Genomic DNA, 26,290 nt, shown 5'->3' with positions numbered 1-26,290 from the left:
ACTTGCTATCCATAGCAAGATCACAGCTCTTATTGAGTTAAACAAGCACAAGTCCAGCAAGAAGTAAATCAGTCATCCCAGCCTAAGGCAGACCCTGATAACATTTTACAAGAGTGTGCCGATTCAGGGATGGATTGGGTTATTTATTGTGTGAAATCATATCCAGATTTCCCCAGAAGTGATTAATGTGACACAGGGCAGAGTGCTACAGTGCTTAGTAGAAGAAAAGAATGAACTGGAACTGAAAAGATGGTGTCTCTTGTTGTATTGTTAAGTAAGCTGAACCTATAGCGTGGCAAGAATAATAAATCTAGTCAAAAAAGAAAGATACATTTAGTCATACAACTGGAAGAGATGCGTTTTAAAAAAGAACACTGCCTACTGCAGAAAAATAAAGAAGCGGTTTCAGGCATGCTTAAGTCTAAATATTTTTTTTTTTCATTTGTAGATGAAAATCAAACCTTCTGGCAAATTAAGCTGGGTGAATCTATTCTAGCAGCATTCATTCACTTTCTCTCTCCAATCGCTCACACACACACACACACACACTTCACCTTTCAAACCTGCATTCATTCACTTTCTCTCTCCGATCGCTCACACACACACACACACACACTTCACCTTTCAAACCTGCATTCACTCACTTTCTCTCTCCAATCGTTCACACACACACACACTTCACCTTTCAAACCTGCATTCACTCACTTTCTCTCTCCGATCGCTCACACACACAAACACACACACTTCACCTTTCAAACCTACATTCACTCACTTTCTCTCTCCAATCGTTCACACACGCACACACACACTCTTCACAATTCAAACCTGCATTCACTCACTTTCTCTCTCCGATCGCTCACACACACACACACACACTTCACCTTTCAAACCTGCATTCACTCACTTTCTCTCTCCGATCATTCACACACACACACACACACATGCATTCAGTGATTCACTCACTTTCTCTTTCCTATCGCATACACACACACACACACACACACACACACACACAAACACACACACACACACACACACACACACACACTCTCTCTCTCTTACCCTGAGTAGTGCTCGGCGTCTTCTGTTCAATCCATCCTCATGTTGCTGCTGCTGCCATTAATCCTGGGCCCGGCTCCGTTTCAGGGCTCGCTGAGTCAGCCTCTTCTGTTCCACATGTTGCATTCCTGCTGACTGTTAACTTAACCGCCAGCCTGCCGGAAATGATAATGCGAGCTCCTTGAGCTCAATTCCGACTGGCTGGTAGCCTGATGATGCCGACGTCATCGCGCATGTGATGACGTCAGCCCCGACAGCGTGAAAATTTTTTAAAAATTATTAAAATTTATTAAATTTTTTAAAGTTTGTCGGGCCGAATCAAAACGTTTAATGGGCCGCATGTGGCCCCCGGGCTGTAGTTTGCCCATGCCTGGTTTAGTTTAAGGATGTATGTTTGGCCAGGCTAGTTTGTAAACTTAGAGATACAATAATGAAGGTTCTGTATATTTCCTGACGAGGATAGACTCTATGTTGTGCGATGCATGTTTTTACAGTTATTTCTGTCAACTGCGCGAACGATGCTGTGGGGAGGGCTGAAGCTCCTTGAGGTTTGGCGGTGAACAGTGCCCGTTATGGGATTTGACAGGTTGGTTTACTGCTTGTTGTGTTTTGTGATTGCCTGGGATGGTGAAATATGTGAACAGGTTTGTTCCTTGTTGGGCCATGGGAGAACTCTTGTTGTAGTTGTGGATCTGTTGTTAAGTGATCTATTACATTGTTGACACTTATTTTGGGTGCTTTTCCATTGCCGGGCAACAGATCTAATATACTAGCGAGTGCTTGTGGTGATCACGTGGTGGTTGCATGGGGAGGTTGTTTTGAAGGGGAGAGACATTGGTGTGCTGCAGAGTTTGTCTGGTTTCTGTGGGAATGTGGATGGTCGAGGAGCGTGCAGTGAGAGTAAGTTAGTAAATTACCCTTTATTCAGTTTTTGAGAACAATAGTCAGGGAGGATGTCTGATTTGGGGTCTGTGTCCCTCCGTTTTGTTTAGATTGCCCAGATCTCCTGCGGTGGCGGGATGGCAGATATACATTATGTGTTGTGTAGTGGCTTGCTATGAGTGAAAGCGGATATGTGTGGTGCTTACGGGTAGGCTGTTAGTGGTTCTTGGGGTACTCGATCCTAGAGCTTCTTCCGTTTAAACAGGCAATGTCCCTTGTCATGGAGATGGAAGCTTTAGAGCTAGAAATCTGCTTAAATTGGTGCACATGAGTGCAAAAAATAGGGTAGCTGGTCGATGTTCTGGTGTTTTATTACTTTATAGTTGTAGTTCAACTCTTGTGTGGATGTCCATTCTAAATAGTTGATCTGCTCCTACATATACCTCTCAACTAACGCAGATTTTGTTTTGGATTTTAGTTGAGCCTCTTAACTTGTCATGATAGTAGTGGCTTAAGATGAATGTCATTCTGTATTTGAAAGCTATAAACTGGTATCATTCAGGACATGTATGTTAACTCAGTCCCCCATCCTGTCAGGTTAATAGATGAAGTGTCTCTGATTATTTTTAAATTTGCACTCAATTTTTTTGGCTATGTTTAAAGCTGCTAATTCCTACTAAGTTATTGTAATGCTGCTAATTTCTAGCACCCCGCCTGCAGCTGTTTTGACAACAGATTTTTGTTCTCAATTTACATCAATTATGCGCCTCAGTAACGTCTCTTTCTATAGATTTTATGTCATCAGTTTAGGTTCTCTATTATCAGTACTATTTGCCTAATTTGTAAGTAAGTGAGACTGGTGAGTTTTTAATGTTGGCTGAGGTTTTATCCAGTATCTTAATGTAGTAGAAAAGAAATGTGTGTGGTATTCACATCACCAGTAGCGATCACAGTTTTTCTTACAATAGACATCCTATGAAACAACAATGCATTTAGTGTAGGAAGTGACGAGAGTTAGTCTAAATTAACTATAGCAGATAATTAATGGGTAAATTAGTATTTTGCTTTTTATTTATTTAAAACTATAGGCAAGATCAAATGCATAGTAGGCAGAAATGAACTTGCAAGTATTGATTCTTAGTTTTAATCTGCAAACATATAATATAAGCTATCTGTTTAGTTACATTTCTGATCCAGATATCTCTATGGGTTGTGTTCAGCAAACTTGAAATGGATTTTAAGAATATTTACCTTTTAGATGACAATAAATAATAAAGATATGCATAACAACTCAGTAGAAATATGAAACCCTAGAGCAGGGGTGGGCAAACTTTTTGATTCGTGGGCCACACTGAGTTCTAACATTTGACAAAGGGGCCGGAACAACCTGGAGACATCAAAAATCTGGACAAGGCCCATGAAAAATAGATACAAATCTGTACGCTGTTTAACATAAAATTTGCATGCTTTACTTCTACAATGACTTGGATTTTATTTTTACACTTTATTGCACAATGCAGAAACACCAATAGATCTCTGTTAAACGAAGCAAAACTGTCTCACAATGAAAATAGAGTTGGCATTAAAACTTCTCTACATTCATTAAAATAGCATTGAAATCTACACTACATCCAAAGAAAATGCATCTGGCCAATGGTGGATAAAGATTACCTTTGTGCTGTTTTCAAATCATTATCCCCTTGCACACAACAAGAAAGATATATGTGTTCTTTGTTACACATTCCTGACTTTAGTAAATTATATTCCTTGTATAATAAATAATAAATAATAAATGAAATAAGCAGGGAAGCTAATACTGCAAATAAATATAATTAATATAAAAATATATAGTATATTAGTATATAATGCCTTTCAAGATTCTGAAATAAACTTCCTCTTTACTATACGAACTTAATAATTAACTTCCTTCAAAAATAACCTTGATGCATTTGTTTGGGAAGTAGAAAATACTAACGTAAGATTATGGCAATCCTGCTTCTTGAAGACCAGTAGATCATAAGCTTGTCAGAGTAACCTTCTGATTGTAAATCTATAAAAAGTAGTAAGAATATTTCCAATGCTAATTAATGGCTGTAGGCAACAATGAGTGCAACATGGACATTACAAGAGGCAGAAGAAAGGATTTCAGAACAAAACATGAATATCTACAAAATGATCAGCTTGAGTTGCAATAGATAAAGCAGTCAACTTGCTATCCATAGCAAGATCACAGCTCTTATTGAGTTAAACAAGCACAAGTCCAGCAAGAAGTAAATCAGTCATCCCAGCCTAAGGCAGACCCTGATAACATTTTACAAGAGTGTGCCGATTCAGGGATGGATTGGGTTACTTATCGTGTGAAATCATATCCAGATTTCCCCAGAAGTGATTAATGTGACACAGGGCAGAGTGCTACAGTGCTTAGTAGAAGAAAAGAATGAACTGGAACTGAAAAGATGGTGTCTCTTGTTGTATTGTTAAGTAAGCTGAACCAATAGCGTGGCAAGAATAATAAATCTAGTCAAAAAAGATAGATACATTTAGTCATACAACTGGAAGAGATGCGTTTTAAAAAAGAACACTGCCTACTGCAGAAAAATAAAGAAGCGGTTTCAGGCATGCTTAAGTCTAAATATTTTTTTTTTTCATTTGTAGATGAAAATCAAACCTTCTGGCAAATTAAGCTGGGTGAATCTATTCTAACAGCATTCATTCACTTTCTCTCTCCGATCGCTCACACACACACACACACACACACACACTTCACCTTTCAAACCTGCATTCATTCACTGTCTCTCTCCGATCGCTCACACACACACACACACACACACACACACACACTTCACCTTTCAAACCTGCATTCACTCACTTTCTCTCTCCAATCGTTCACACACACACACACTTCACCTTTCAAACCTGCATTCACTCACTTTCTCTCTCCGATCGCTCACACACACAAACACACACACACACACACACTTCACCTTTCAAACCTGCATTCACTCACTTTCTCTCTCCAATCGTTCACACACACGCACACACATACACACTCTTCACAATTCAAACCTGCATTCACTCACTTTCTCTCTCCGATCGCTCACACACACACACACACACACACACACTTCACCTTTCAAACCTGCATTCACTCACTTTCTCTCTCTGATCATTCACACACACACACACACACACACACACACATGCATTCAGTGATTCACTCACTTTCTCTTTCCTATCGCATACACACACACACACACACACACACACACACACACACACACACACACACACACACACTCTCTCTCTCTCTTACCCTGAGTAGTGCTCGGCATCTTCTGTTCAATCCATCCTCATGTTGCTGCTGCTGCCATTAATCCTGGGCCCGGCTCCGTTTCAGGACTCGCTGAGTCAGCCTCTTCTGTTCCACATGTTGCATTCCTGCTGACTGTTAACTTAACCGCCAGCCAGCCGGAAATGATGATGCGAGCTCCTTGAGCTCAATTCCGACTGGCTGGTAGCCTGACGGTGCCGACGTCATCGCGCATGTGATGACGTCAGCCCCGACAGCGTGAAAATTTTTAAAAAATTATTAAAATTTATTACATTTTTTAAAGTTTGTCGGGCCGAATCAAAACGTTTAATGGGCCACATGTGGCCCCCGGGCCGTAGTTTGCCCATGCCTGCCCTAGAGAATATAAATTGCCATAATTCTGGAATAAGATGCTTATACTTTCAATTATAAACAATATTTCACATATTTTTTGATTTGGGTAAATTCATAACACTAGTATTGACTACATGTATTCAATAAGGTAAGGCATTTTTTTTTGCATATAGTACAATGGAACTAATACAGAATTTTGATTTAGGATTGACTATACTGTTAATCACTACCCAAAAAGAATGTAAGTAATATTATTCATAACTTAGTGAACTAGTACATTACTAACTTTATTATCCTTATATTAATGAATATTGATATTGAGGAAATCTGTGGCTGTTGATTTATAATAGTTCTTCAATTGTCCTATTGACAGTTAAAAATGAAACTCTTTATGCAGTGATAATAATGATGCTTTGCATCTAGTGTACTTTGTTCTGTTATGCTTATCCACTAAGCAATTTTATAATCTAAACATGCCAGAAATGAAATTGGATAAATATTTGTATTTTAGTAAATGTGATGCTTCTATATCTGACATGTTTCATTGAGTCTACTATGTGTAATTTGATTATATGCTATATTATTTAAATATTAAAAGTTTACAAGTTTAATCCCCACAATATGTTCAAAACTATATTCTTTTTATAGTATAGTGGTCTCAAAAGACAGAAGGGATTTTCTTAGTCATCGTTAGATACTTAATTTCAACTCTAGTAAATGAACTTATTTATACTAACTTTGTTAATGGCTAGTATAGTCTTTAATTTGAAATAGTTAAGGCATTGACAAAGTAGATAATATGGAAAATGTATGTATTTATGTTTATTTATGCATCTATTTCTTTATTACTAAACTATGACTATTTTATTTGGTTACAGTATTTATCATTAAATAGGTTTCATCAATCATTATGCCTAGACTTTCTTTCTACTTTGAATATTTTATAACTTAGTATTAATGTTTTTATAATATGAAATCTTCCTCTGTTCTATACACTTACAATTGCTTAAAAGTGTATTTGCTCCCATTAACAATTGTTTTGAATAAGCTGCTTCTATTACATCAGTTTCAAATCTATTTCCTTTATGTATTACAAATTTCATCTATTCATTCAATTCTAACAACAAAAGTGGATATATAAATTAATTTTAGATCTCCTATTAAGTCATACTGGAGCTCAGACATGTTATTGTCATTAATCACTTTTTGTTTGTCATGAAGGTTAATCTGTTTGAACTTCTATGTTCACTCAGATTAGAAGTGCATGTCACTTTGTGTTGGTTAAAGTTTTCAATAAACTCTTTATTAATATGGTTACTCTTACTTATTTTTTATTCAGTATTCAAATTTTCATTTTATTGGGCTATCTCTAATAAAACTTTATACAATTTGTTAGGGAGAACTAAACTAACTATTTCACACAATTGTTTTCTAGATAAAGTTACACTCTTTATTATCCAGTCAATACCAAAGATGAAAACTTTAATTAACTCACAAGAAAGTCATACTTAATGGCTTTAACCTTACTATCCTTAAATGTTAATGGATTAAACAATCCAAGGAAAAGATCCACTTTCCTTAGATATTTGAAACTAAATAAAATTCAGGTTGTATTTATTCAAGAATCCCATCTAAAATCAGATGATAACTTTAATTCAAATCCATTGGAATATATAAATCTATTTTGCTCATCATACAAGAAAAAAACAAGAGGAGTTTTAATATTTTCGAGGAAAAACGTCATCATTCCCCAAATTATGTATAAGTATGAAGACAAAGAAGGTCTTATTTCAATTGTAATAATTAGATTTAATAATAGAATATGGACACTTGTTAACACCTATTGGTTTCCTGGTATAGGGATAGGAACTGTTAGGAAACATTTAGAACTAATTAACAAAGTTTATAATGGTATTTTGATTCTAGGGGAGACTTCAACTGTACTATAGACATTTCTGAAACCTTGAATAAAAAGCATTTCCATCTTACTTCTCTAGGAAAAGCTCTAAGAAATTGGTGTGAGAACCTAAATTTAATTGACACCTACAGTTATAAAGACCCTAATTCACTATCCTTTTCTCATAGTGATTATAGATTTGGCACCCAAACCAGAATTAATTTATGTATCTCAAGATTTAAGTATGAAAATAATTAACTTTTCTATAATCGCTTGGCCCTTTTCGGATCATAATTTACTTGTTTTAAAACTTGAAATTGATTTTAAAAGGTTGGTCTTCACAACAAGGATACCAGCATACATCACCAAACTACCACAATTCAAGCCATGATTAAATCACGAAATTCAAAACTTTCTTGACATTAACCAATCAAATGTATATGTTTGACAATTCTCTGGGATACACTAAAAACTTACTTATTTGGTAAAATTCTAGCTTGGTTTAAAAATAAGACTAAAGAATGGGAATCAAAACTTCATAATATTCAAAATAAGTTTATAATTATCAATAAAGATAATTCACAACATCTAAAAACAAAAAAGAAAACATTTACGGACTTAAATAACAAATACAATGAAATATTAACTCATAAAACAAATTTGGCATTAGAAAAACTAAAAATCCACTCACACTCAATGTCACCCAAACATCTACATAATCTTTCAATGAGATTTAAAAGACAAGCCTCAGATAACAATATTGCAAATATCATTCATGAAGGTAGAAATAATAAACTGGTATCAGACATTAGTGATATTCTTGAAGCCTTTAAATACCATTACTCTGACCACCAACTCAATAATTTAGAACAATTTCAGCATATAGATGTAGATAAACGTTTACATAAAATAAATAAAATTCCAGATAAACTAAAATCTGAGATCTTAAAACAAATGTATTTTAAAGAAGTAGTTGATACAATTAAAGAAAAAATAATAAAGCCCCCTGGATAGATGGAATTATAATGGAACTATATAAGTTATTCCCTCCCTCAGCCATCTCAGTTTTCCATAAAGCCTTAAATGTAATTCATACCAATAATTTAATTCCTCCCTCTTGGAAATATTCCCTAATCACTCCTATATTAAAAGAAAATAAAGATCCAAAACAATGTAGTTCCTATTAGGGGGTTGGAATTAGTATAACGGTTAAGGTGTTTACCCTGCAAACACAAGGTATAGGGTTTGATTCTCAAAGGGGATAATTGACCAGGCTTAAAATGACCCACATGGGCAGTTAGCCTAGTATGAACTTATGAACCTTATAGACCAATTTCTTTGCTAAATAATGACTACAAGATATTTGTATCCATTCTTGTAAATAGAATTAAAAAATCCTTAACACATATTATAAATTCTGATCAGTCTGGTTTTATTTGCAATAGGCACACTTACAATAATATTTTAAGTATACTGTCCCATATCGACATTTTAAATTAGAAGCTCTTCTAATAGCCCTCGATATTGAAAAAAAGCTTTTGATACGCTGAAATGGGATCATCTCTTCAAAGCTTTAGAAATTTTTGATTTTCCATCTCATTTCATTACTTTGATAAAAAATCTATATAAAAATAATCTTGCATATGTAAAGCTAGGCCCTTTTACTTCAGAACCCATTAAAATACTCAAAGGTACAAAGCAAGGCTGTCCTTTGTCGCCCATTTTATTCACTCTTGCAATAGAATTATTTGCTACTACATTATGCCAAAACACAAAAATTAAAGGTATAGACATTTATGATCAATTTAATTCCAAAATCATGCTCTTTGCGGACGATATACTTTTAACTCTGAGTGTCTCACAAGAATCTTTTAAAGAGTTAGATCTTCAGACTAAAAGGTCCTCTGATAGCTCAGGTTTACGTATAAGTGAATCTAAATCTAATTATATGCATTTAAATAAAAAACAAAATTCTTTCATAATTCCAGTCCATTTAATAGGAAAACAGGTCTCTTCTATAAATTACCTAGGAATTATTATTGATGACAATATTAATAACACTCTATCTACAAACTATAAAAAAAATCTTAAATACCATAAAACTACTCACTGATAGAATAAATTATTCCTAAAGTTTGAAGATAGACTTCAATTAATAAAGATAGTATTATTACCAAAAATAAACTATATAGCTCAAGGCATTCCAATGCTACCTAATAAAAAACTATTACAAGACATAAATAAAATTCTTTTAAATTTTCTCTGGTTTCCTAAACAAAACAGGTTAGCCTATGCTCACCATATTAGACCCTGGGAAATGGGAGGAATTAATTTTCCAGACTTAGAGACATATTAAGGCTTCTATATTCAAAATAGTTTTCAACTGGATAGACCCAAAAATTTCATCAGCTTGGAAACCCCTTCATATTTCTATTTTTTAAATGAGAATAAACTCACAAAAATGCTCTTTCAAATGAACAAATAAATATATTTTGGAAAATATTATGTCTTAATTTACAATTTAACATTTCGAAACCCACCAACTCAGTCTTCATAAACTATATCTACAACTCATTTAGATCTTTCATAAACTCAAACTTAGACATTATATTATGGTGGTAACTCTTAATTCCTTTCAAAATAACTAAAAACTTTCCCAACAAATTACATGAAAACATTATAAATAATTGGGAACTAAAAACTTTTACTTGTTGGCAAGATTGTATTAGAAACTCATCAGTCCTAAACATACAACAAATAATAAACATCTTTGATATTCCAAATTTAGATTGGCTTATAATTCAAAGCATTTTATTTCATGCCCAAGAGTTATACAGAATAATCAATAATTCCTCCTTTAGTTCTGAAACAAAATTAATTTCCATTATCCAAGAAATGGTTTATAATAATCATAATTGGTCTAATTTAACCTCATTGCTCTATAAAAACTTAATAATTTACAAAGTTAATCCAAAACAAAACTTCTGGAACTTTATTACTAAAGGTCAGCAGATTAACCTCTCCTCTGAAAACAAAATTAATTTATTGTATTCTATTAAATTAACTTCCAATCTACAAGCTTGGAAGATTTTTTCATGGAAATTCTTACACAGGGCATTTTACACCCCCAATAGGATAGCTGTTCGAAAGTTAGTTTGTTATCTAGGGTTACTTAGAAGCTTAACTGTGGGAACTGTTTCAATTTCTGTGTTATCCTGTGAGAATATTTTAAAGTTAGATGAGATTGGTTTTGTCAAGAAAAGCAGGAGTTTTGTTTTTTTAGGATTTAAAAGCAGATGGGATTCTCTCAGCCATGTCTCTATTAAGGTGAAGGTGGCTTGGGTGAGTTGCTGGAGTTTTTGTATGTTACTGGAGGAGGAAATTATGGTACTATCATCTGCATATTGGATAATGGAGCTAAGGGGTGTTGAGATGTGAAGTCTGTTGATGAAAACATTGACAAGTAAGGGTCCAAGTATGGACCCTTGTGGTACCCAGGTTATGTTGGTTTGATATTGGGTAATTTACTCTGCCATTTGACACACTGTTGGTTGTTGGATAGGTAGCTTGCAAACTATTGGGGGCATGGGGGGTGCAGCCTATAATGGATAGCTGATGAAGAGATTTGTTGTGGGACACTGTGTCAAATGCCTTTGATAGGTCTGGTAGTAAGATAGAAGTGATATTACCAGAGTCAATGGATTTGGACACAGTGTCCATGAAGAAGATTAGGACAGTGGTGGTGCTGTGTGATGGACAAAAACCATGTTGGGTAGGGGTAATTAGTTTGTTTTGGCTGAGGTAGTACAACAGTTGCTTATGTATGCATTTTCTCAGATGTTTGGAAAGAGAAGAGATGCTGGAGATTGGTTGATAATTGGTTGATAATTGGATAGTTCAATTGAATTGCCCCCTTTATGCAAAGGGGTGATGATAGACTTTTTTCCAGAGGCTAGGGACAATGGACTCTGCTATAGAGGGATTTATAAGGATATGGAGAGGATATGCTATGGCTTCTGCAGCAAGTTTTAGGTATTCAGGAGGGAGGTTGTCAGAGGGGAGGGAGCATGGTTTTAGTTTTTGAAGCAGTTTTTGAATGAGGGAGGTAGGGAAAGGTTTAAGAGAAAGGGGGATAGAAGATGTAGTGCTGGTTTGTCGAGAAGGTGAAGGGTTTTTTGTTTGTGCTGGAGGCATAAGATAAGGGTGGAGTGGGATCAGAGATGGGGCTTGAGATAGTTGTGGAGGTGGAATTTGTTAACAGTTTGCTGATGCTGTTTATAAAGTGAGAGTTAAATAGGCTGGCTTTGCCAGGGAATGGTGATGGAGTTTGTTTAGAGCCCGGGGTAAGCAGGTTTGAGATGTGTTTCCATAATTGTTTTGTGTTGTTTTTGTGGTTTGTCAATTGATTGGAAAAGTGTGTTTTTTTATCCAAGTTCATTGGGTTTTTTTTGTTTTGTTTTGTAGCTGTTTATATTTGATTAGGTTGAAATTAGATTTGTTATTGTGCCATTCATTCCATGTTTTATCTCTATCTTGTAGAAGTTGTTTTGTATTTTTTGTTAGCCAGGGAGCATAGATAGTTTTTATTATTGTGGTGCAGAGGGGGGTTAGGCTGTCGAGGGTGTTTAGAAATATATTGTTGAAATATTCTAGGGCACCTTCTAGTGGTGGTGTTTTAAGTGGGTTCCAGTTAGCATGTTTTAGGATTTCATTAAACTTTTGTTGGTCAAAGTTTCTAATATCTCTGGTAGTTTTATATGTGTGAGTTCTTGTAGTTTATGGTGTGGATCTACATATGAATATGGGTAGGTGGTCACTAAGAGCATTTGGGTAGAGTGTAGGGATTAGAGTTTTTGTCAGGATTAGAAACTAATATCCAGTCAAGAATTGCACCTAGGGTATTGCTATTATGTACTGCACTAGTAAAGAGCTGGGTATAACCATTCAGGTTTATGATATTAGTAGGTGAGTCAATCATCAGATCCTGCCAGTTAATGTTGATATCTCCCATAATTATAGTCTTGCTACTGATGTTTTCAGATATCTAAGACAGTATATCTTCCATAGTTTGGTTGTTTTGCCCAGGAGGTATATATAGACCAACAATGAATAGTTTATTTTTTGTTTTGTTAATTTGTAGGGTTCCAATTAGAATTTCAGCATTGGTAAAAGTTGGTATTTCTTTAGGGAAAGGTGAGATTGTGATGCTGTTGTGATAGATTAACACTACCCTGCCATCTGTTTTGTTGTTTATGTCTTTTCTGAGGATATAGCCTGGAGGTGTTATTTCAGTATCATGGATATGGGGTTTTAGCCAAGTTTCAGTGATTACTAGAATACCTTGGGTGTATTGGCTTAACCAAGCATGAAATTCTGTGGTTTTGTTACAAATACTACATGTGTTTAGTATTGCTAGAAGAATATTCTTTGTGTTTAGGCTTTTAGCAGAGGAAGCTGTAGTTGGAGGCCCAAGGTTGGGATGGAAGTCCCCACACAGAGATAGAGTGTGCTGTCTGGAGAGGTAATGTTTAAGGTTTTGGGTATATTTATTGTTGCTGACTATTATGTAGAAGGTAGGTTTACTAGCAAATGTGTCTGGAAGGATTTTTAGTTTTGAGAGATATAAAGTGATATTGAATTAGGCTGGCTGATTTGTTACTAAAGCTTTTTGTGGGGTTGTCATGATATAGAGGAAGACTAAAATGTATAACTGTTGCAGGGATTGGAGAATGGTTTGGGGAGGTGATGTAGATTAGGAGACTGATATATAATGTTAGAAGCAGGTTAGGGTGATGGTAGCACAATTATATTGACATGGTGTAGTTTGAGTTCTAGATGGTAGGGGTATTGTACTGGGTGGTAGAGTGTAGATTATGAAGCTTTAAGGTAAAGCTAGTGTAATAATGGGTGGGGTGTAGTGTTGCTTGGATGTTTGGAGGCAAGAGTGTTTGTAATTGGACAACAGGCTTTAGGGGTGGAGTAATTGTGTGTATTAATCTAGGAAAAGCAGGGGTGGGTGGGAATGGGGGTAGTGTAGGCGAACAGAGCAGGTTGAGCAGAGCCCAGAGGTAAGCACAGACCAGAAGCACTCAGTAAAAACTCTTTAACAGAAAAAGGCTTTTTACAGTTAATAGTAAGAGAGAGTTTTTATTGTGTAGTACTATCAGGTAAGAAATATCTTAAAGCAAGCTGAGTAGTCCAGCATTGAATAGACATAAGTTTGTTGAAACTAACAGAGAGTCTTAAGATTCAAATCCTTAAGATTAAGAAATGGGGGGAGATTCCTTGCTGCCAAGCTACTGTACAGTATACCAACTTGCTAGAGAATAGATAATGCCTTAAATAAGTATATTTTAAAATGTAAAACTAAACCAACATACTTTGCAGATAAAAAGAGAGATGCTGTAAGGTGAGAGATAGCAGAGTTGTATGTTGAGCAGTTTTCATTGCAACCAGTTATTCAGAGTGTAGGGCTTTATACAGTATGCTGTGTGGAGAAGAAAAGGCATAAAGCTTGCCTGATAGCTGAGGTGAGAAAAAAAAAGAAAAAAGAAAAAGAAAAATTGTTACCAATTATGCTGTTTAGGACATGAAAGATAGATGGAGGTATTTTAGAGAGGACAGAAAGAGAACTTCAAACAACAAAAACACAAACTGTTGAAACTTCCACATTAGCATTCGCTCTAGCACAGTAGTACAGATGTAATGCTACAAAAAATTTATATTTTAATGTTGTTAAAGGTTAACAGTAAATATACATAGAAAAAACATCGTTAATAGAGATAGGCAAACATGGTAAAATTTGTTACATTCCTCTGAACATAGCAAAACACACAGCCACAGCTAGATAGCAGGCTATTGTAGTTGTTGCAATGAGCATTACTTACTTAAGCATAATTGAAATCTATGACAAGAAAAAAAAGAAGTCACAAAGAGTAGGTAAAACCAGTAAGCAAACAATTGCATTAACCAATGGATAAAACACACAGCAAGATAGCTTACTCCATGGTAACACAGCTCAAACTACTGTAGATGAACCAGGCATACGGTATACAGTGCAGCAGTTACATTAGTGAGTTTTAAAACACAGAGCAGGCATCTAATCAACAAGTCTAAGTAGCTGTAATCACAAATATATGACTAAACAAGTAAAGAACTTACAGAGCAAGCTGAGGGAACACAATTAAGGAGTCAGCAGCGAAGAAAAATGTTTGAAAATGGAGCCTGTAGTCCCAGTAGGTAATATCACCTCCTGCAGAGGTCTGATAGGTGGGATGGGGCTTGTGAGAATTTATATCACTCTATGTAGGCATGGCTAGAGCCAAGTCCAGAGGTAAGCACAGTCCAGAAACACTCAGTAAAAACTCTTTAAGAGAAAAAGGGAGTATAGTATAAGGCTGGAAAAAAATTACTCAACGTATATAATAGTATTATGGATGTAGGAAGTCCACCTTTCCATGCAGTCAGCAAAAATTATAATAATTGCTAATGAGAAAGCAGGCAGTACTTATATGACCAATTATAGACCAAAATCCTTGTTGAACACAGATATTAAAGGCTTCATACGAAGGCAGAAGTCTGTTGATAATTGGTGTTTTTTCAGTAAGAAAATAAAATGCAGTGAGGTATATTGTTTTTTATATCTCCAAAGCCTTTGGCTCAGATATCTGACCCTACTTATGCGAAGTATTAGAACAAGAATTAAGCCGTGGAATTATAGCTTGTGGTGGTATGTCAAGTCTAGAGAGTATAAAAACAGGAAGCAGAGAAGGATGCTAGTAATTCACTTTACTCCACATTAGTAACAGAGGAACTAACACTGAAAGTGAAGCAAAAGTTAAAGAAGAGTTTACATTGGGAGACTTTAGGGCTTTGTTTGAAGATGACGTGCATTTTAATAACAGAGAACATCACTGTTTTTACTCCTAAGGTATTAGATATCTTGCATAATTTTCCAGAGTATTGGGATTGAAATGCTACCTAAGGAAAACTGTCCTATTTAGAGTAGGGAAGGGCCAAAGCAAAGGAAGCTAACATCACAAAGAGTGGGGTAATCAAAGAGGTGGATGTAACTAAATGCTTAGATTTAAAAGTGGCCAGCACTTACAATGAAACATATACAGTCTTAAAGGTAAGATAACAACACCTCTTTAAAGGGGCTACAACACAGTCTAAACATTAATGGGAAGAATTAGCACAATTAATATTATGACCCCCCCCCCCTTCATTTCATTCACCATACAGCCGTGTCATACAAACACACAGGACTTAGGAAAATCTAGTTATAAACTCTTACATAAATCAAGACAAAGGTAACCGAATCCCTATGAACAGAATATACATGCTAAAACAAGTTGGAAAATGGGACTAGACCTATTCTAATGCAGGCTCCCAATTTAGCCCAGTGTGTAAAATCCAGGGAGGAAGAAAACGGTATATGGAACTGCATTCATCCTGAAAGAGAAGCTCACTCCCCTTTCACTGGGAATCAGGGACAGCAGAATATGGTGCATATAGATGGTGGATAAAGAGGTAACTAATATGTGGCATTGGCCACAAATTATTAAGACCATCCAATGTTGGGATAAATTGTTTTAGGATGACACATGCATTGATAGCTGAAATCAAATTGTGGTGACACAAGCTGTAGATCAGAGCATACTAGCTTACCTTTTCAACACATCAGTTTCAGAGAAGTACTGGAAAATGATCATATACCAGAGAACTGGCAGTAAACACATAAATAACTTTGCACCATTTATCTTAATTTCTATCGAAAATATAGAAGTACAAGATTTGTTCTTAGAAGAAATGGGGAAGTGTCCGGAAGGGAAGGGGAGTCTGATATATAACAACTTTGTAGAGGCAAACGAGAAAGTCTCCCATACTTAGACTGCAGCATATTTGGGAAAAAGATGATGCCCTTTACTTACTAGATGCCCAGTGACAACATATAACTCACCAAGCATGCATGCAGGGTCAGTGTCCTTTTATTTGGGTTCACCATATACTTGCCTTGCATGGGTGGTACCTTACTCTAACTATGTTATATAAAATGCATAACACATTAGCAGCAAGATATTGGAGGTGTAAACAAGAGTGAGCCTCCTTCACCTGCATGTTCTGTGAATATGACAGAGTGCAGGGTAGATGGAGGCAATATCAGAAACTACGGAAGATTATGCCTGGTAAAAAGACTGTATGGACATGGGATTTTATGGGCTTGGGAATAGGAAGAGAGGCTGAAGGTTGGACTGAGGATGATAATCATCTCAGGCTAACCATTGCTTGTGTTCCCAATCCATTTTGGCAAGGGAATGGAAAAACAAGTGTAATGCTTTCATTACAGATTTGTTACATGAACTTATACAAGTACTGAAGAGGATGACCATGTATATTAAACTGGATCACCTTGTGGAAAATGGAAGAAACAAATGGGAAACATATTTTCTTTCTTCCATGTTAGATTATACTAGAAGAAGAATGAATACCATTTCTAAATGCTTACCTCTCCATCCCCAAACCTAAGGAAATCTTAAACCCATGGGAGAAGCAATTAGTTTCCATTTGGAAGCCTGGTCCTCAGTTACATGATAGAGCAGAATTAAGACATACTCGGGGTTAAAAGTGACTGGAATATACTTATATTACAGTTTTTAGTGCTAGAAGGACAAAGCCAACCCTCCTCCAGTGGGGTATGGAAAGAAAATGTGCAGAAATTTTCAGAGTGAATGATATTGTCTGTTATACACAAGACTATGTAAGTAATGTTCATTTTGTTTTATTACCATTCCTAGACTGTAGTGTGTCATACAAAAGTAGAATATGACACGTGGATAGAATCTGATGTGCTTCTAAGCTTACCGAGAGAATTGAGTGACGGGATATCTCCATTCATACCTTGCTACTGGTATTATACCTTGCGTCACTAGTACTGCTATTACTTATGTTACTATTACGTCTGATGCTTCCTTAAAGCTCTTTGCATGAAATGGAAATGACTCTTTTTGAAAAAAAGTTTCTTAATAAAAGAGAAAAACATTAAAAATATCAAATGTTAGAGTTTCACACTTCTTATTGCTCAGGAAATGCATGTTAATGCAATATTGTTCAGTTAAATTTTTAAGGGAATTCGAGTAAGCAATTTTTTAAAAGTTTTGCTGATTGTGAACTTTTACCCCTCCATTATTTTTGGCTTTGTCCGGAAGCCTTAAGGAAGGATTTTTGAGCAAACACACACATACACACACACACACACACACACACACACACACACACACACACACACACACACACACACACACACACACACACTCCCAAACATTCCCATTAAGTTCGACTCACAGACACACCCACTCATGTACCTACATACACACTCCAAAACACACACACACACACACACACACACACACACACACACACACACACACACATACACATACACACAAGCAGTCATCCTACTCTGTTAGTACCCCTGCAGACATGGTATATGTCATCTCTCTCCCTCTACTGCTGCATGAGACAGTTTGATTAAGAAACCATGGCTGTTCAACTTGGTGGTAAGGAACAGACCCTCTCAAAGCTATGATTATATTTTTAACCCAATAAAAAAATGCCAAGTTGGTAATCAACACTGCTTTTGAACTAGTTCCAGAACTATTGTTCTACAAAAGATTTGTGGACAATTGTTTTATTTTGTGGAAAGGTACCATGGAAAATCTGAAGAACTTTATTTGCTATTTAGAAGGGACAACTGAATTTTTACGTTTTAAAAGGAATGTATCAGAGGTCGATATTGCATTCCTGGATATTAATTTACATATGGTTAATGGAGATATAGAAACATCTGTGCATAGAAAATCAGTGCATGCTAATAGATACACACATAGATATAGTATGCATGCCCCTCATACATTTAAAAGTATAGCTAAAAGTCAGCTTAGTAGAGTCAGTAGGTTGAACAACAATATGAACAAATGTATGAGACAAATGAATGATCTCAAGCAAGAATTTGCTGAGAGGGGATACGATATGGATAATATAAATGTTATAATGGAGGATATTTTGAAAGAAAGAAAAGATGTGACAGCCCCATTTTTTAGTGAAGAAAGTCAAGTAATGAGTGACAATAGTACTAAAAATAGAAAATTAAGATATATCACAAGTTATAATACTAGATCTAGAGGTGTAGAAAATATAATAAGAAAAAATTGGAACATATTGTTATCGATCCCTGAACTTAAAAATATCTTATCTGAAAGGCCATATTTTGCTTATAGAAATGAAAGAAATTTTAAGCAAAGGCTACGTTATAAAGATCTTAGACCAGATAATACTGCTAGTAGTATTAGGACTACTAGGAAAGGTGCATTCCCATGCTACTATTCTAGCAGTTGTGAAGATTTATTATCTGACATAGAATTTACACATCCAGTTACTGATTTTTCTTATAAGTTTGAATGTTATGCTAATTGCAATACAATATATATAGTATACCTAGCCACTTGTATTAAATGTTCTGCATTCTATGTTGGTAAGAGTAGTAGAAGGTTAAAAGATCGTATAATAGAGCACAAATCAGAGATTAGAAGAAATGTCCCCACTAATGCGCTTGCTAAACATATAAATAGTAGTGCTAATGGTCATAGTTTTAAATTTAGAGTTATAAAGATTATTCAACATAAAATGAGGGGAGGTGATATTAATAATACATTGGAAAATATAGAATATTCATGGATAGTAAAATTACAAGCATATATCCATCCGGGTATTAGTAATGCAGTAAGTCTGAAGCCTGTGCTAATTAAAAAACAATGAAAGCTTCATTAATTGAAAATGTGTGCATATACATATATATATATATATATATATATATATATATATATATATATATATATATATATATATATACATATTTTTGGTGTCTGTATATATATATATATATATATATATATATATATATACATACACACATATATTCTCGTATTAATTTAATATGTATGTCTTTTTAAATGTTTTTAATTGTTTTATATGTCTCTTGGTTGTTCTATTGGTTGGCTGTGTCATATGATTAATTGTTTTACAATATATAAATGTGAATTAAAATGGTTCTTTATAGCACTGAGGAAGGGGAGACACGAAAGCTTTGCTGCAATAAATTCTGGTGGTTTTACGTAACTGCGTTCTATTTTGTTCTTGATATTTTACTTTGTGTATCGAACCCAGTGCACCACAGTGTTTTCTTTGGTTGTATCGGACTGTATACAGTTGATAACAGAATTACTTAAACAAGCAGCTGCTGGAAGAACAAAGGCTAGATGCACAGTATTCAATTATTCTTGCTTATCATCAGAATTCTACAGATTATCAGAATAGTTTGAATCTTATTTCTGTTTAATATATATATATATATATATATATATATATATATATATATATATATTTTTTTTTTTTTTTTTTTTTAGACTGGGAAGCACGGATAGACAGTCATGGAAGAGTGTTTTATGTGGATCATATAAATCGCACCACCACCTGGCAACGACCAACAACTGCTGCTACTCCAGATGGAATTAGGCGCTCCAGTTCAGTCCAACAAATGGAACAACTTAACAGAAGGTGAGTATTGTCAACTTGCTAAGTATGAACCCCATTTAATGCAGATTTATAAGAAAAATAGGAAACTTGTCTGTTTTCATATGACTTGCAGTGTGTATGCAAACATCAATATATATATATATATATATATATATATATATATATATATATATATATATATATATATATATATATATATATATATATATAAAATATTTTGCATAAAATATATATAGATATATAGAGAAATAGACATACATACATATCTATTTTTTTATTTATGATGCAAACAATGAGCATTAATAAAGGTATGAATAAAATGCTTTATTTGGGACACAGTGTAGCACACTTTTGAATCATCATTCTTATTTCCCCCTATTTGCATCATCATCTAGTTAAAAGCACTTTACCAGTCAGCAGGGTATCACCACTCTGCCATCAGAAACTAGACCTAGTTAAAATAGGGTGTCTAAGAAAGCCCTATACTGCATAAACTACAGCACTCAGAAGCAGAATAAAAATCTGTTTGTGCTATATAACATTATACCTTTAATAATGTCTGTAAAGTGGCCTTCAGATTGTGTCACTTTATCTATTTCATTAGTCTGGTCTTCGTAGTTTCCCTGAATACTGTCTTTCCTGCTCAGATGGTTTTATTTATTTTTTGGTATGCATAATGTCATCTGCAGTGCTATTTCTGCTGTGTACTAATTGCCATAAACACACAAACAAACACAAATCCTTTTTGTTGATTGCTAGATATATGATTTCTGTGAGAATTAGTCTTCCTTGTGCAGTTGTCTACTTTCTGACTTGTCAGCCATTTTATTTTATTTTATATTCGTCCCTACATGCAGAATTTGTGAAAGTAGTATTCAATCAGCTGCTTTAAGAATATTTTGTTTTACTCTAACCATCCCTGTACATTGTTAATCTAATGTTTCACCTTTAGTCCTAAACTTATCTTGTAGTGCTTAAATGTCTCCTCATAACTTTTCTTTGTCATCAAGTGTCTGCTACAGAGGTTATGCGCATTGCCTGTTTGCTACTGTCCCCATTTACTCTTTCTTCAGGAGCATTTTATTATGACCATTACAACTCTCACTTCTGTGTTCATACTGCTGCAGTTCAGTGTGCACTTCTCACCTTTTAAGTCTCCCATCCTTCCGTCTCTTTTGGCTTCTAAGTAATGCAGCGCCTAAAGGTATAGCGTAGATGGTAGACACTAGATTCCTTTTAGTTCCTTCCTGTCCTGGTCCATTGCTGAGATTACTTCATTTCTCTTTCCTTCATATAAATTTACTGCTCTTTTAAATGATGTTTATACTTACCTTGTGTAATAGACCGATTAAAAAATGAAGGAAACTCAGCAAGGTGTACATTTTATTACAGAGCATGCAAACGCTGATATTTCACATACAGAGTGCTGCTTTCAATCTCAAAGTCAAGAATGTGTCCTCTAAGCAGGAATGTAATTAGCTGCTGAATACTATAAAGGGTCCCTGGAGAAGAGCTCCGTTGTTTTGATTGCAGCTCTGGGCACTCAGTTTTGCTGTATTTCCTCCTGTAACATTTTTGCCACTAATTATTAGAACCGCTATGCTATATTTCTCAGAAAGTGCTTATTCAACTGCCCATTTATACTGGTACTTTTTTTTCTTTCTAACAGTCTTTGTAATATTCCTAACTATTCATCTAGCATTACTGCGTCATGAATACATACTGCAATGGTATGACCACTTGGGCTATGTTTGAGAAATAAATGCATATTGTTCATAAATGTATTGCATTTTATGAGATCTGGTGAGTATTCTTCTATGCTTGAGGTGTTTAATCTATCAGTTCTTGATGTTAACTTATTGGTCATTAATAAAGTTACCTGAGTTTGGAATGCTCAGAGGTAGGTCATTACTTCTACCAAATCACATGCATATCAGCAACACATGCATTTATGCATCTATGTAGGATTTAGAAGGAGACAATAAGTAAGATAAAAAGCTGTGTTTTATATTCTGAATCAAGAAACTTCCCAGAGGATTTTGTTCATTAGTAACCAAGCCACATGGCTCCCAGTGGCCATTAAGGATATTATCCCAGGGTATTTGTTGAATCAGTCTGTTCCATTTCTAATTTAGAAAAGTCAGAAGGAAATTCATTATTTTCCCCATAAGGCAATATTAAAGAGTAATAATGAAATTACTTGAGGCCTTCCTTACATTCTATTTACTTATTCACCCTAATGCCATCATTTCTCAGCTTGAAATCTACTGGAGCTGCTTTTCTGCTGTGATAAAATACAGCTGTTTAATGTGAGGTATAATGCTGTAAACCAAATGCTCAGTCACTGAGTTCTGCCCCCACAGAGGGAGAGAGTGAAAAAAAGAGAAGTGTAACTCCCTTCTAAGTTCTAACAATCACATTGATAACACAACTCCTGAAAATTGACCCCACAGTTAGGGAGTTGGGAACATATGTCAACAATAAACTGTCTTTAATCAGTGGTGCTGGAAGCTGTTGAACACTGGGGTGTGGGGGTGGGGGGTGAGATGGGCACTTAGTGATCTAAAAAGGGCAATTTTTTTATAACTATTTACTACCACAACATAGGTTCACTTGGAGGACATTTTAAGCTTAGCCAATTCCCTTTTGGTGCTTGATTCTTGGATTAACATTTTCTGATTGGTCTTACCTATCCCATGGCTGATAATTGTATATCAGCCCTAGTGAGAATAACTGTGATCATTCCATAGATAATTTGAGGGGACCCATATAAGGGATGCAGCATTTAGAAATTGCCTCTTTTTTACATTTTATAGCACAATGCATAAACACTAACAGATATCTGCTAAACAAAGCAATACTGTCTCACAATGAAAATAGACTTGGCATTAAAACTTCTCTGCCCTTGAAACTCACATTCATTGAAACAGCATTAAAACCCACACCACATCCAACAAAAATGCATCTGGCCAGTGGTGGATAAAGATGACCTTTGGGATGTTTTCAAATCAGAGGCCCCTAGCGCACAAAACAAGAAACATACATGCATTCTTTGATACACCTTCCTGACTTTATTAAATTATATTCCTTGTATAATACAGTACGCTTGTTAGACTTAAGTTAGAGCGCATTTTAAATTTATTATTTGAACATTTTCCAGTAGAAAATGAAGCAAAATGCATGCACCAATAACGACACAACTGCCCTATTCAGGACATCTCCATGATAACAGTTTGCTTCTACACACAATATATATTATATATATAAAAATACAAATATAGAATCACAGTAGTGTAAGCCATAGGCTTCTTGCACAGCTTCTTGCACTTATTTTCACTTGGGGGGGGGGCAAAAGTCCAAACACCAGGGACACATTTTAAACATTGCTTGTATAATTTTGGAAAGTTGCTTGCATAAAATGTTGTGTTACCACTGTACATTTCACTGCCAAGTCTTGAACCCAGAACACTACAGTCAGAATAACATACTGCTCAGCTAAATCAGCAGTTTCCTGAAAGACAGGAAGACAAACTTAAATGGCTATCATTTAGTGAATTCAGTTCTCACTTCTCACCATAGCTCTCAACCTTCTAGCACAAAAATACAGAACAAAGCCAATAATGGGGGAATGCCACCCCAAAATAGGGACACATTTCAAATACTGATCTTATAAACTTAGAAAATTGCTAGCATAAACGATTTTATTTTACTGCCCCTGAAAATCGGAGATTTAATGAGGAACAGAACAGAGCAAAACAAAAATGTGAGGCATAAATTCCCAAGTGATGGTGGCTAGGGACTTCAGGCTCTTTTTACCTGCACCCAAGGTGTAGGGTTTGAGCCTGTGTATCCCCAGCCACCAGATTACTGAGGAAATCTGATATCTTTGCCATGTTACTTTTTCTTTTCTTTTGTAACTCAAGGGGTCACAGCAGCATCTCTTCCATACTGTTTTTCTCCCTGTCAGGCACAGTGACTTACATATTGGCCACACAGGAATCATAACCCTTTTGTGCATCCTACTGTAGCAATACTAGTGCCTTTTTGCCTTTATGCTGATTATGCCTTTTACTTTTTAAGCATTTACTTAAGACAAGAGATCATTGATGATCTAGTGCTAAAAACCACATTTGCATATGTTCCATTATATAGAGAAGCCATTGCCAGCCATGTGTGGTCTGAAGTCATGCTGCCAGGCTAAGAAACCATTAAAGTTTTAAGGCTGGCACCTAAGCCAACATATTTTACAAAATTACAGATGCTATTTGTAGCATGTACAGGTAATACTCATTTAAAAAAAAAGAATGTGTCAGTTTCATACATCAGTCTTACTAAACATGGATGTAACCAGTATATTTTAATTTAAATATTCCCATCTGGAAGTGATAAGCAGAATTATTTTCATAACCAGAGCCCCAGTATAAATCAGTTATTTTTTTGGAAAATCGTGCAACAGTTGACTTTTGGAACTAATTTGGCAGATCTGCTAGAAAAGAAACTTACTTATAAAGGTAAAACTTTTGGACTGCAAACATTCCAGAGATTCCTACAAGTACACACAACTTGTGTATACACACAGACATAGACACACACACACACACACACACACACACACACACACACACACACACACACACACACACACACACACACACACACACACACACACACACACACACACACACACACACACACACACACACACACACACACACACACACACTTCAGAAAGAACAGCTACTATCGTTCTCTAAATGCAGCAGCGAACTGTAACTTACACACCACTCTGCCCGAACGGCAGTTTGAAGGAATCTGAAGCCAGTAAAGAAATCCTCCTGCGACATCCTGTATTGTGGCTCTGCAGTTGAAAGAAAATAAACCTGCAATCCAATCCTCCTGCAACATGTATTCAAACAGGCGCACGTTCGGGACGTTGCAAAGCTGACGCAATTGCGCACCCGTGATGGTTGAGATGTTGCAGGCTGCAAAAGTGAGGGGGCTCTCCTCCCCCTTCACTCTATGGGTCCGGTGCCCACATCTTTGATCGTCACATATCCACCCTTGTAAGTAAGCACTTTTTATTGCACTGCTTACAACTAAATCTAAAGTTATTACATCCAGATCCAGGGATGTAAATGTTCCACCACACATGAATCTAATTAAACTGATTATTGATTGTAATGCTCTTTTCAGTACCTAAACCCTTGTCACAACTGGAATGACCACATCACTATCTTGACCTTGCCAAGGCTTTCTACACCATCCCCCATTCTGGAATTATAGCTAAACTCACTAAACTAGGTATAAATCCCTATGTCACAAGATGGGTTGCCATCTGGCTCACTGACAGAACCAACACTGTAAAAGCTGCAGACTCCAAATATGATTTCAAACCAGTGACAAGTTGAGTACCACAGGGTTCAGTCCTGGGACCTCTCCTGTTTGATATCTACTTCTCTGAAGTACAGGTTAACAAAGAAGGCCTCTGGCTAACAAAGTTTGCAGATGACTGCAAACTAGGAGTCATAGTCGAGTACCCAAATGATGTGGACAGCCTACAGGAGGGCCTCACTGAGACAGATGCCTGGTGTCAGAGGCATGGCCTCATGCTCAATGCCAAAAAGTGCATTGTCATCCCCTTTGGTAAAAACTCTGCACCCATGAACTACCACATAAATGGCAGTCTACTTAATGCCGAATGTGTGATAAGAGACTTTGGGACCCAGGTGGACAGTAGTCTCTCCTTTGATAATCACATCGCCACAGTAGTCAGGAAATCCTTCTATGTGGCACACCTCATCACAAAAGGGTTCTCATCCAGGAAAAAAGAGATCATTGTTACTCTCTACTTGGCACTCTTTAGACCCATTATAGAGTACAACACCCCTTTTGGAATGTACCTCACAAGACATCTGCAGCAGCTGGAAAGGCCATAGAAGTACCTCACAAAGAGGAGTACTGGCCTCAAACAGATGCCCTACACTGACCATCTCAAAAAACTCCAGCTTTACTCTGTAGCATATTGCCTACTCTGAGGAGATCTCTGCCTAACATATAAAGCTATGTTAAACCCAGAGCTGTTGGACATGCTATACCTAAAGAAATCCCAATCCCTCCAAGCAACACTCTCTAGGGACCTAAACCTTGTCACCACAATAAACAGGACATGCTGGAGGGATAGATTCCTATCCCAG

General features: G+C 35.9%; 1 protein-coding gene across 1 annotated transcript in view; it reads left to right on the top strand.

Moving 5' to 3' along the window:
* HECW1 (HECT, C2 and WW domain containing E3 ubiquitin protein ligase 1) overlaps window positions 1-26,290 on the top strand; it is a 2,794,797-nt gene that overhangs the window by 1,810,154 nt on the left and 958,353 nt on the right. Inside the window, exon 12 of the mRNA XM_044065592.1 lies at window positions 19,967-20,117. Within this exon, the coding sequence (XP_043921527.1) occupies window positions 19,967-20,117 (151 nt within the window). The remainder of the gene's footprint in view (window positions 1-19,966; window positions 20,118-26,290) is intronic.

Source organism: Protopterus annectens, chromosome 3.part0 (genome assembly GCF_019279795.1).
Source record: "Protopterus annectens isolate FY-2018-M chromosome 3.part0, PAN1.0, whole genome shotgun sequence".
Taxonomy (NCBI): Eukaryota; Metazoa; Chordata; order Ceratodontiformes; family Protopteridae; genus Protopterus; species Protopterus annectens.
This window is presented reverse-complemented; position numbering and strand designations above follow the sequence as displayed.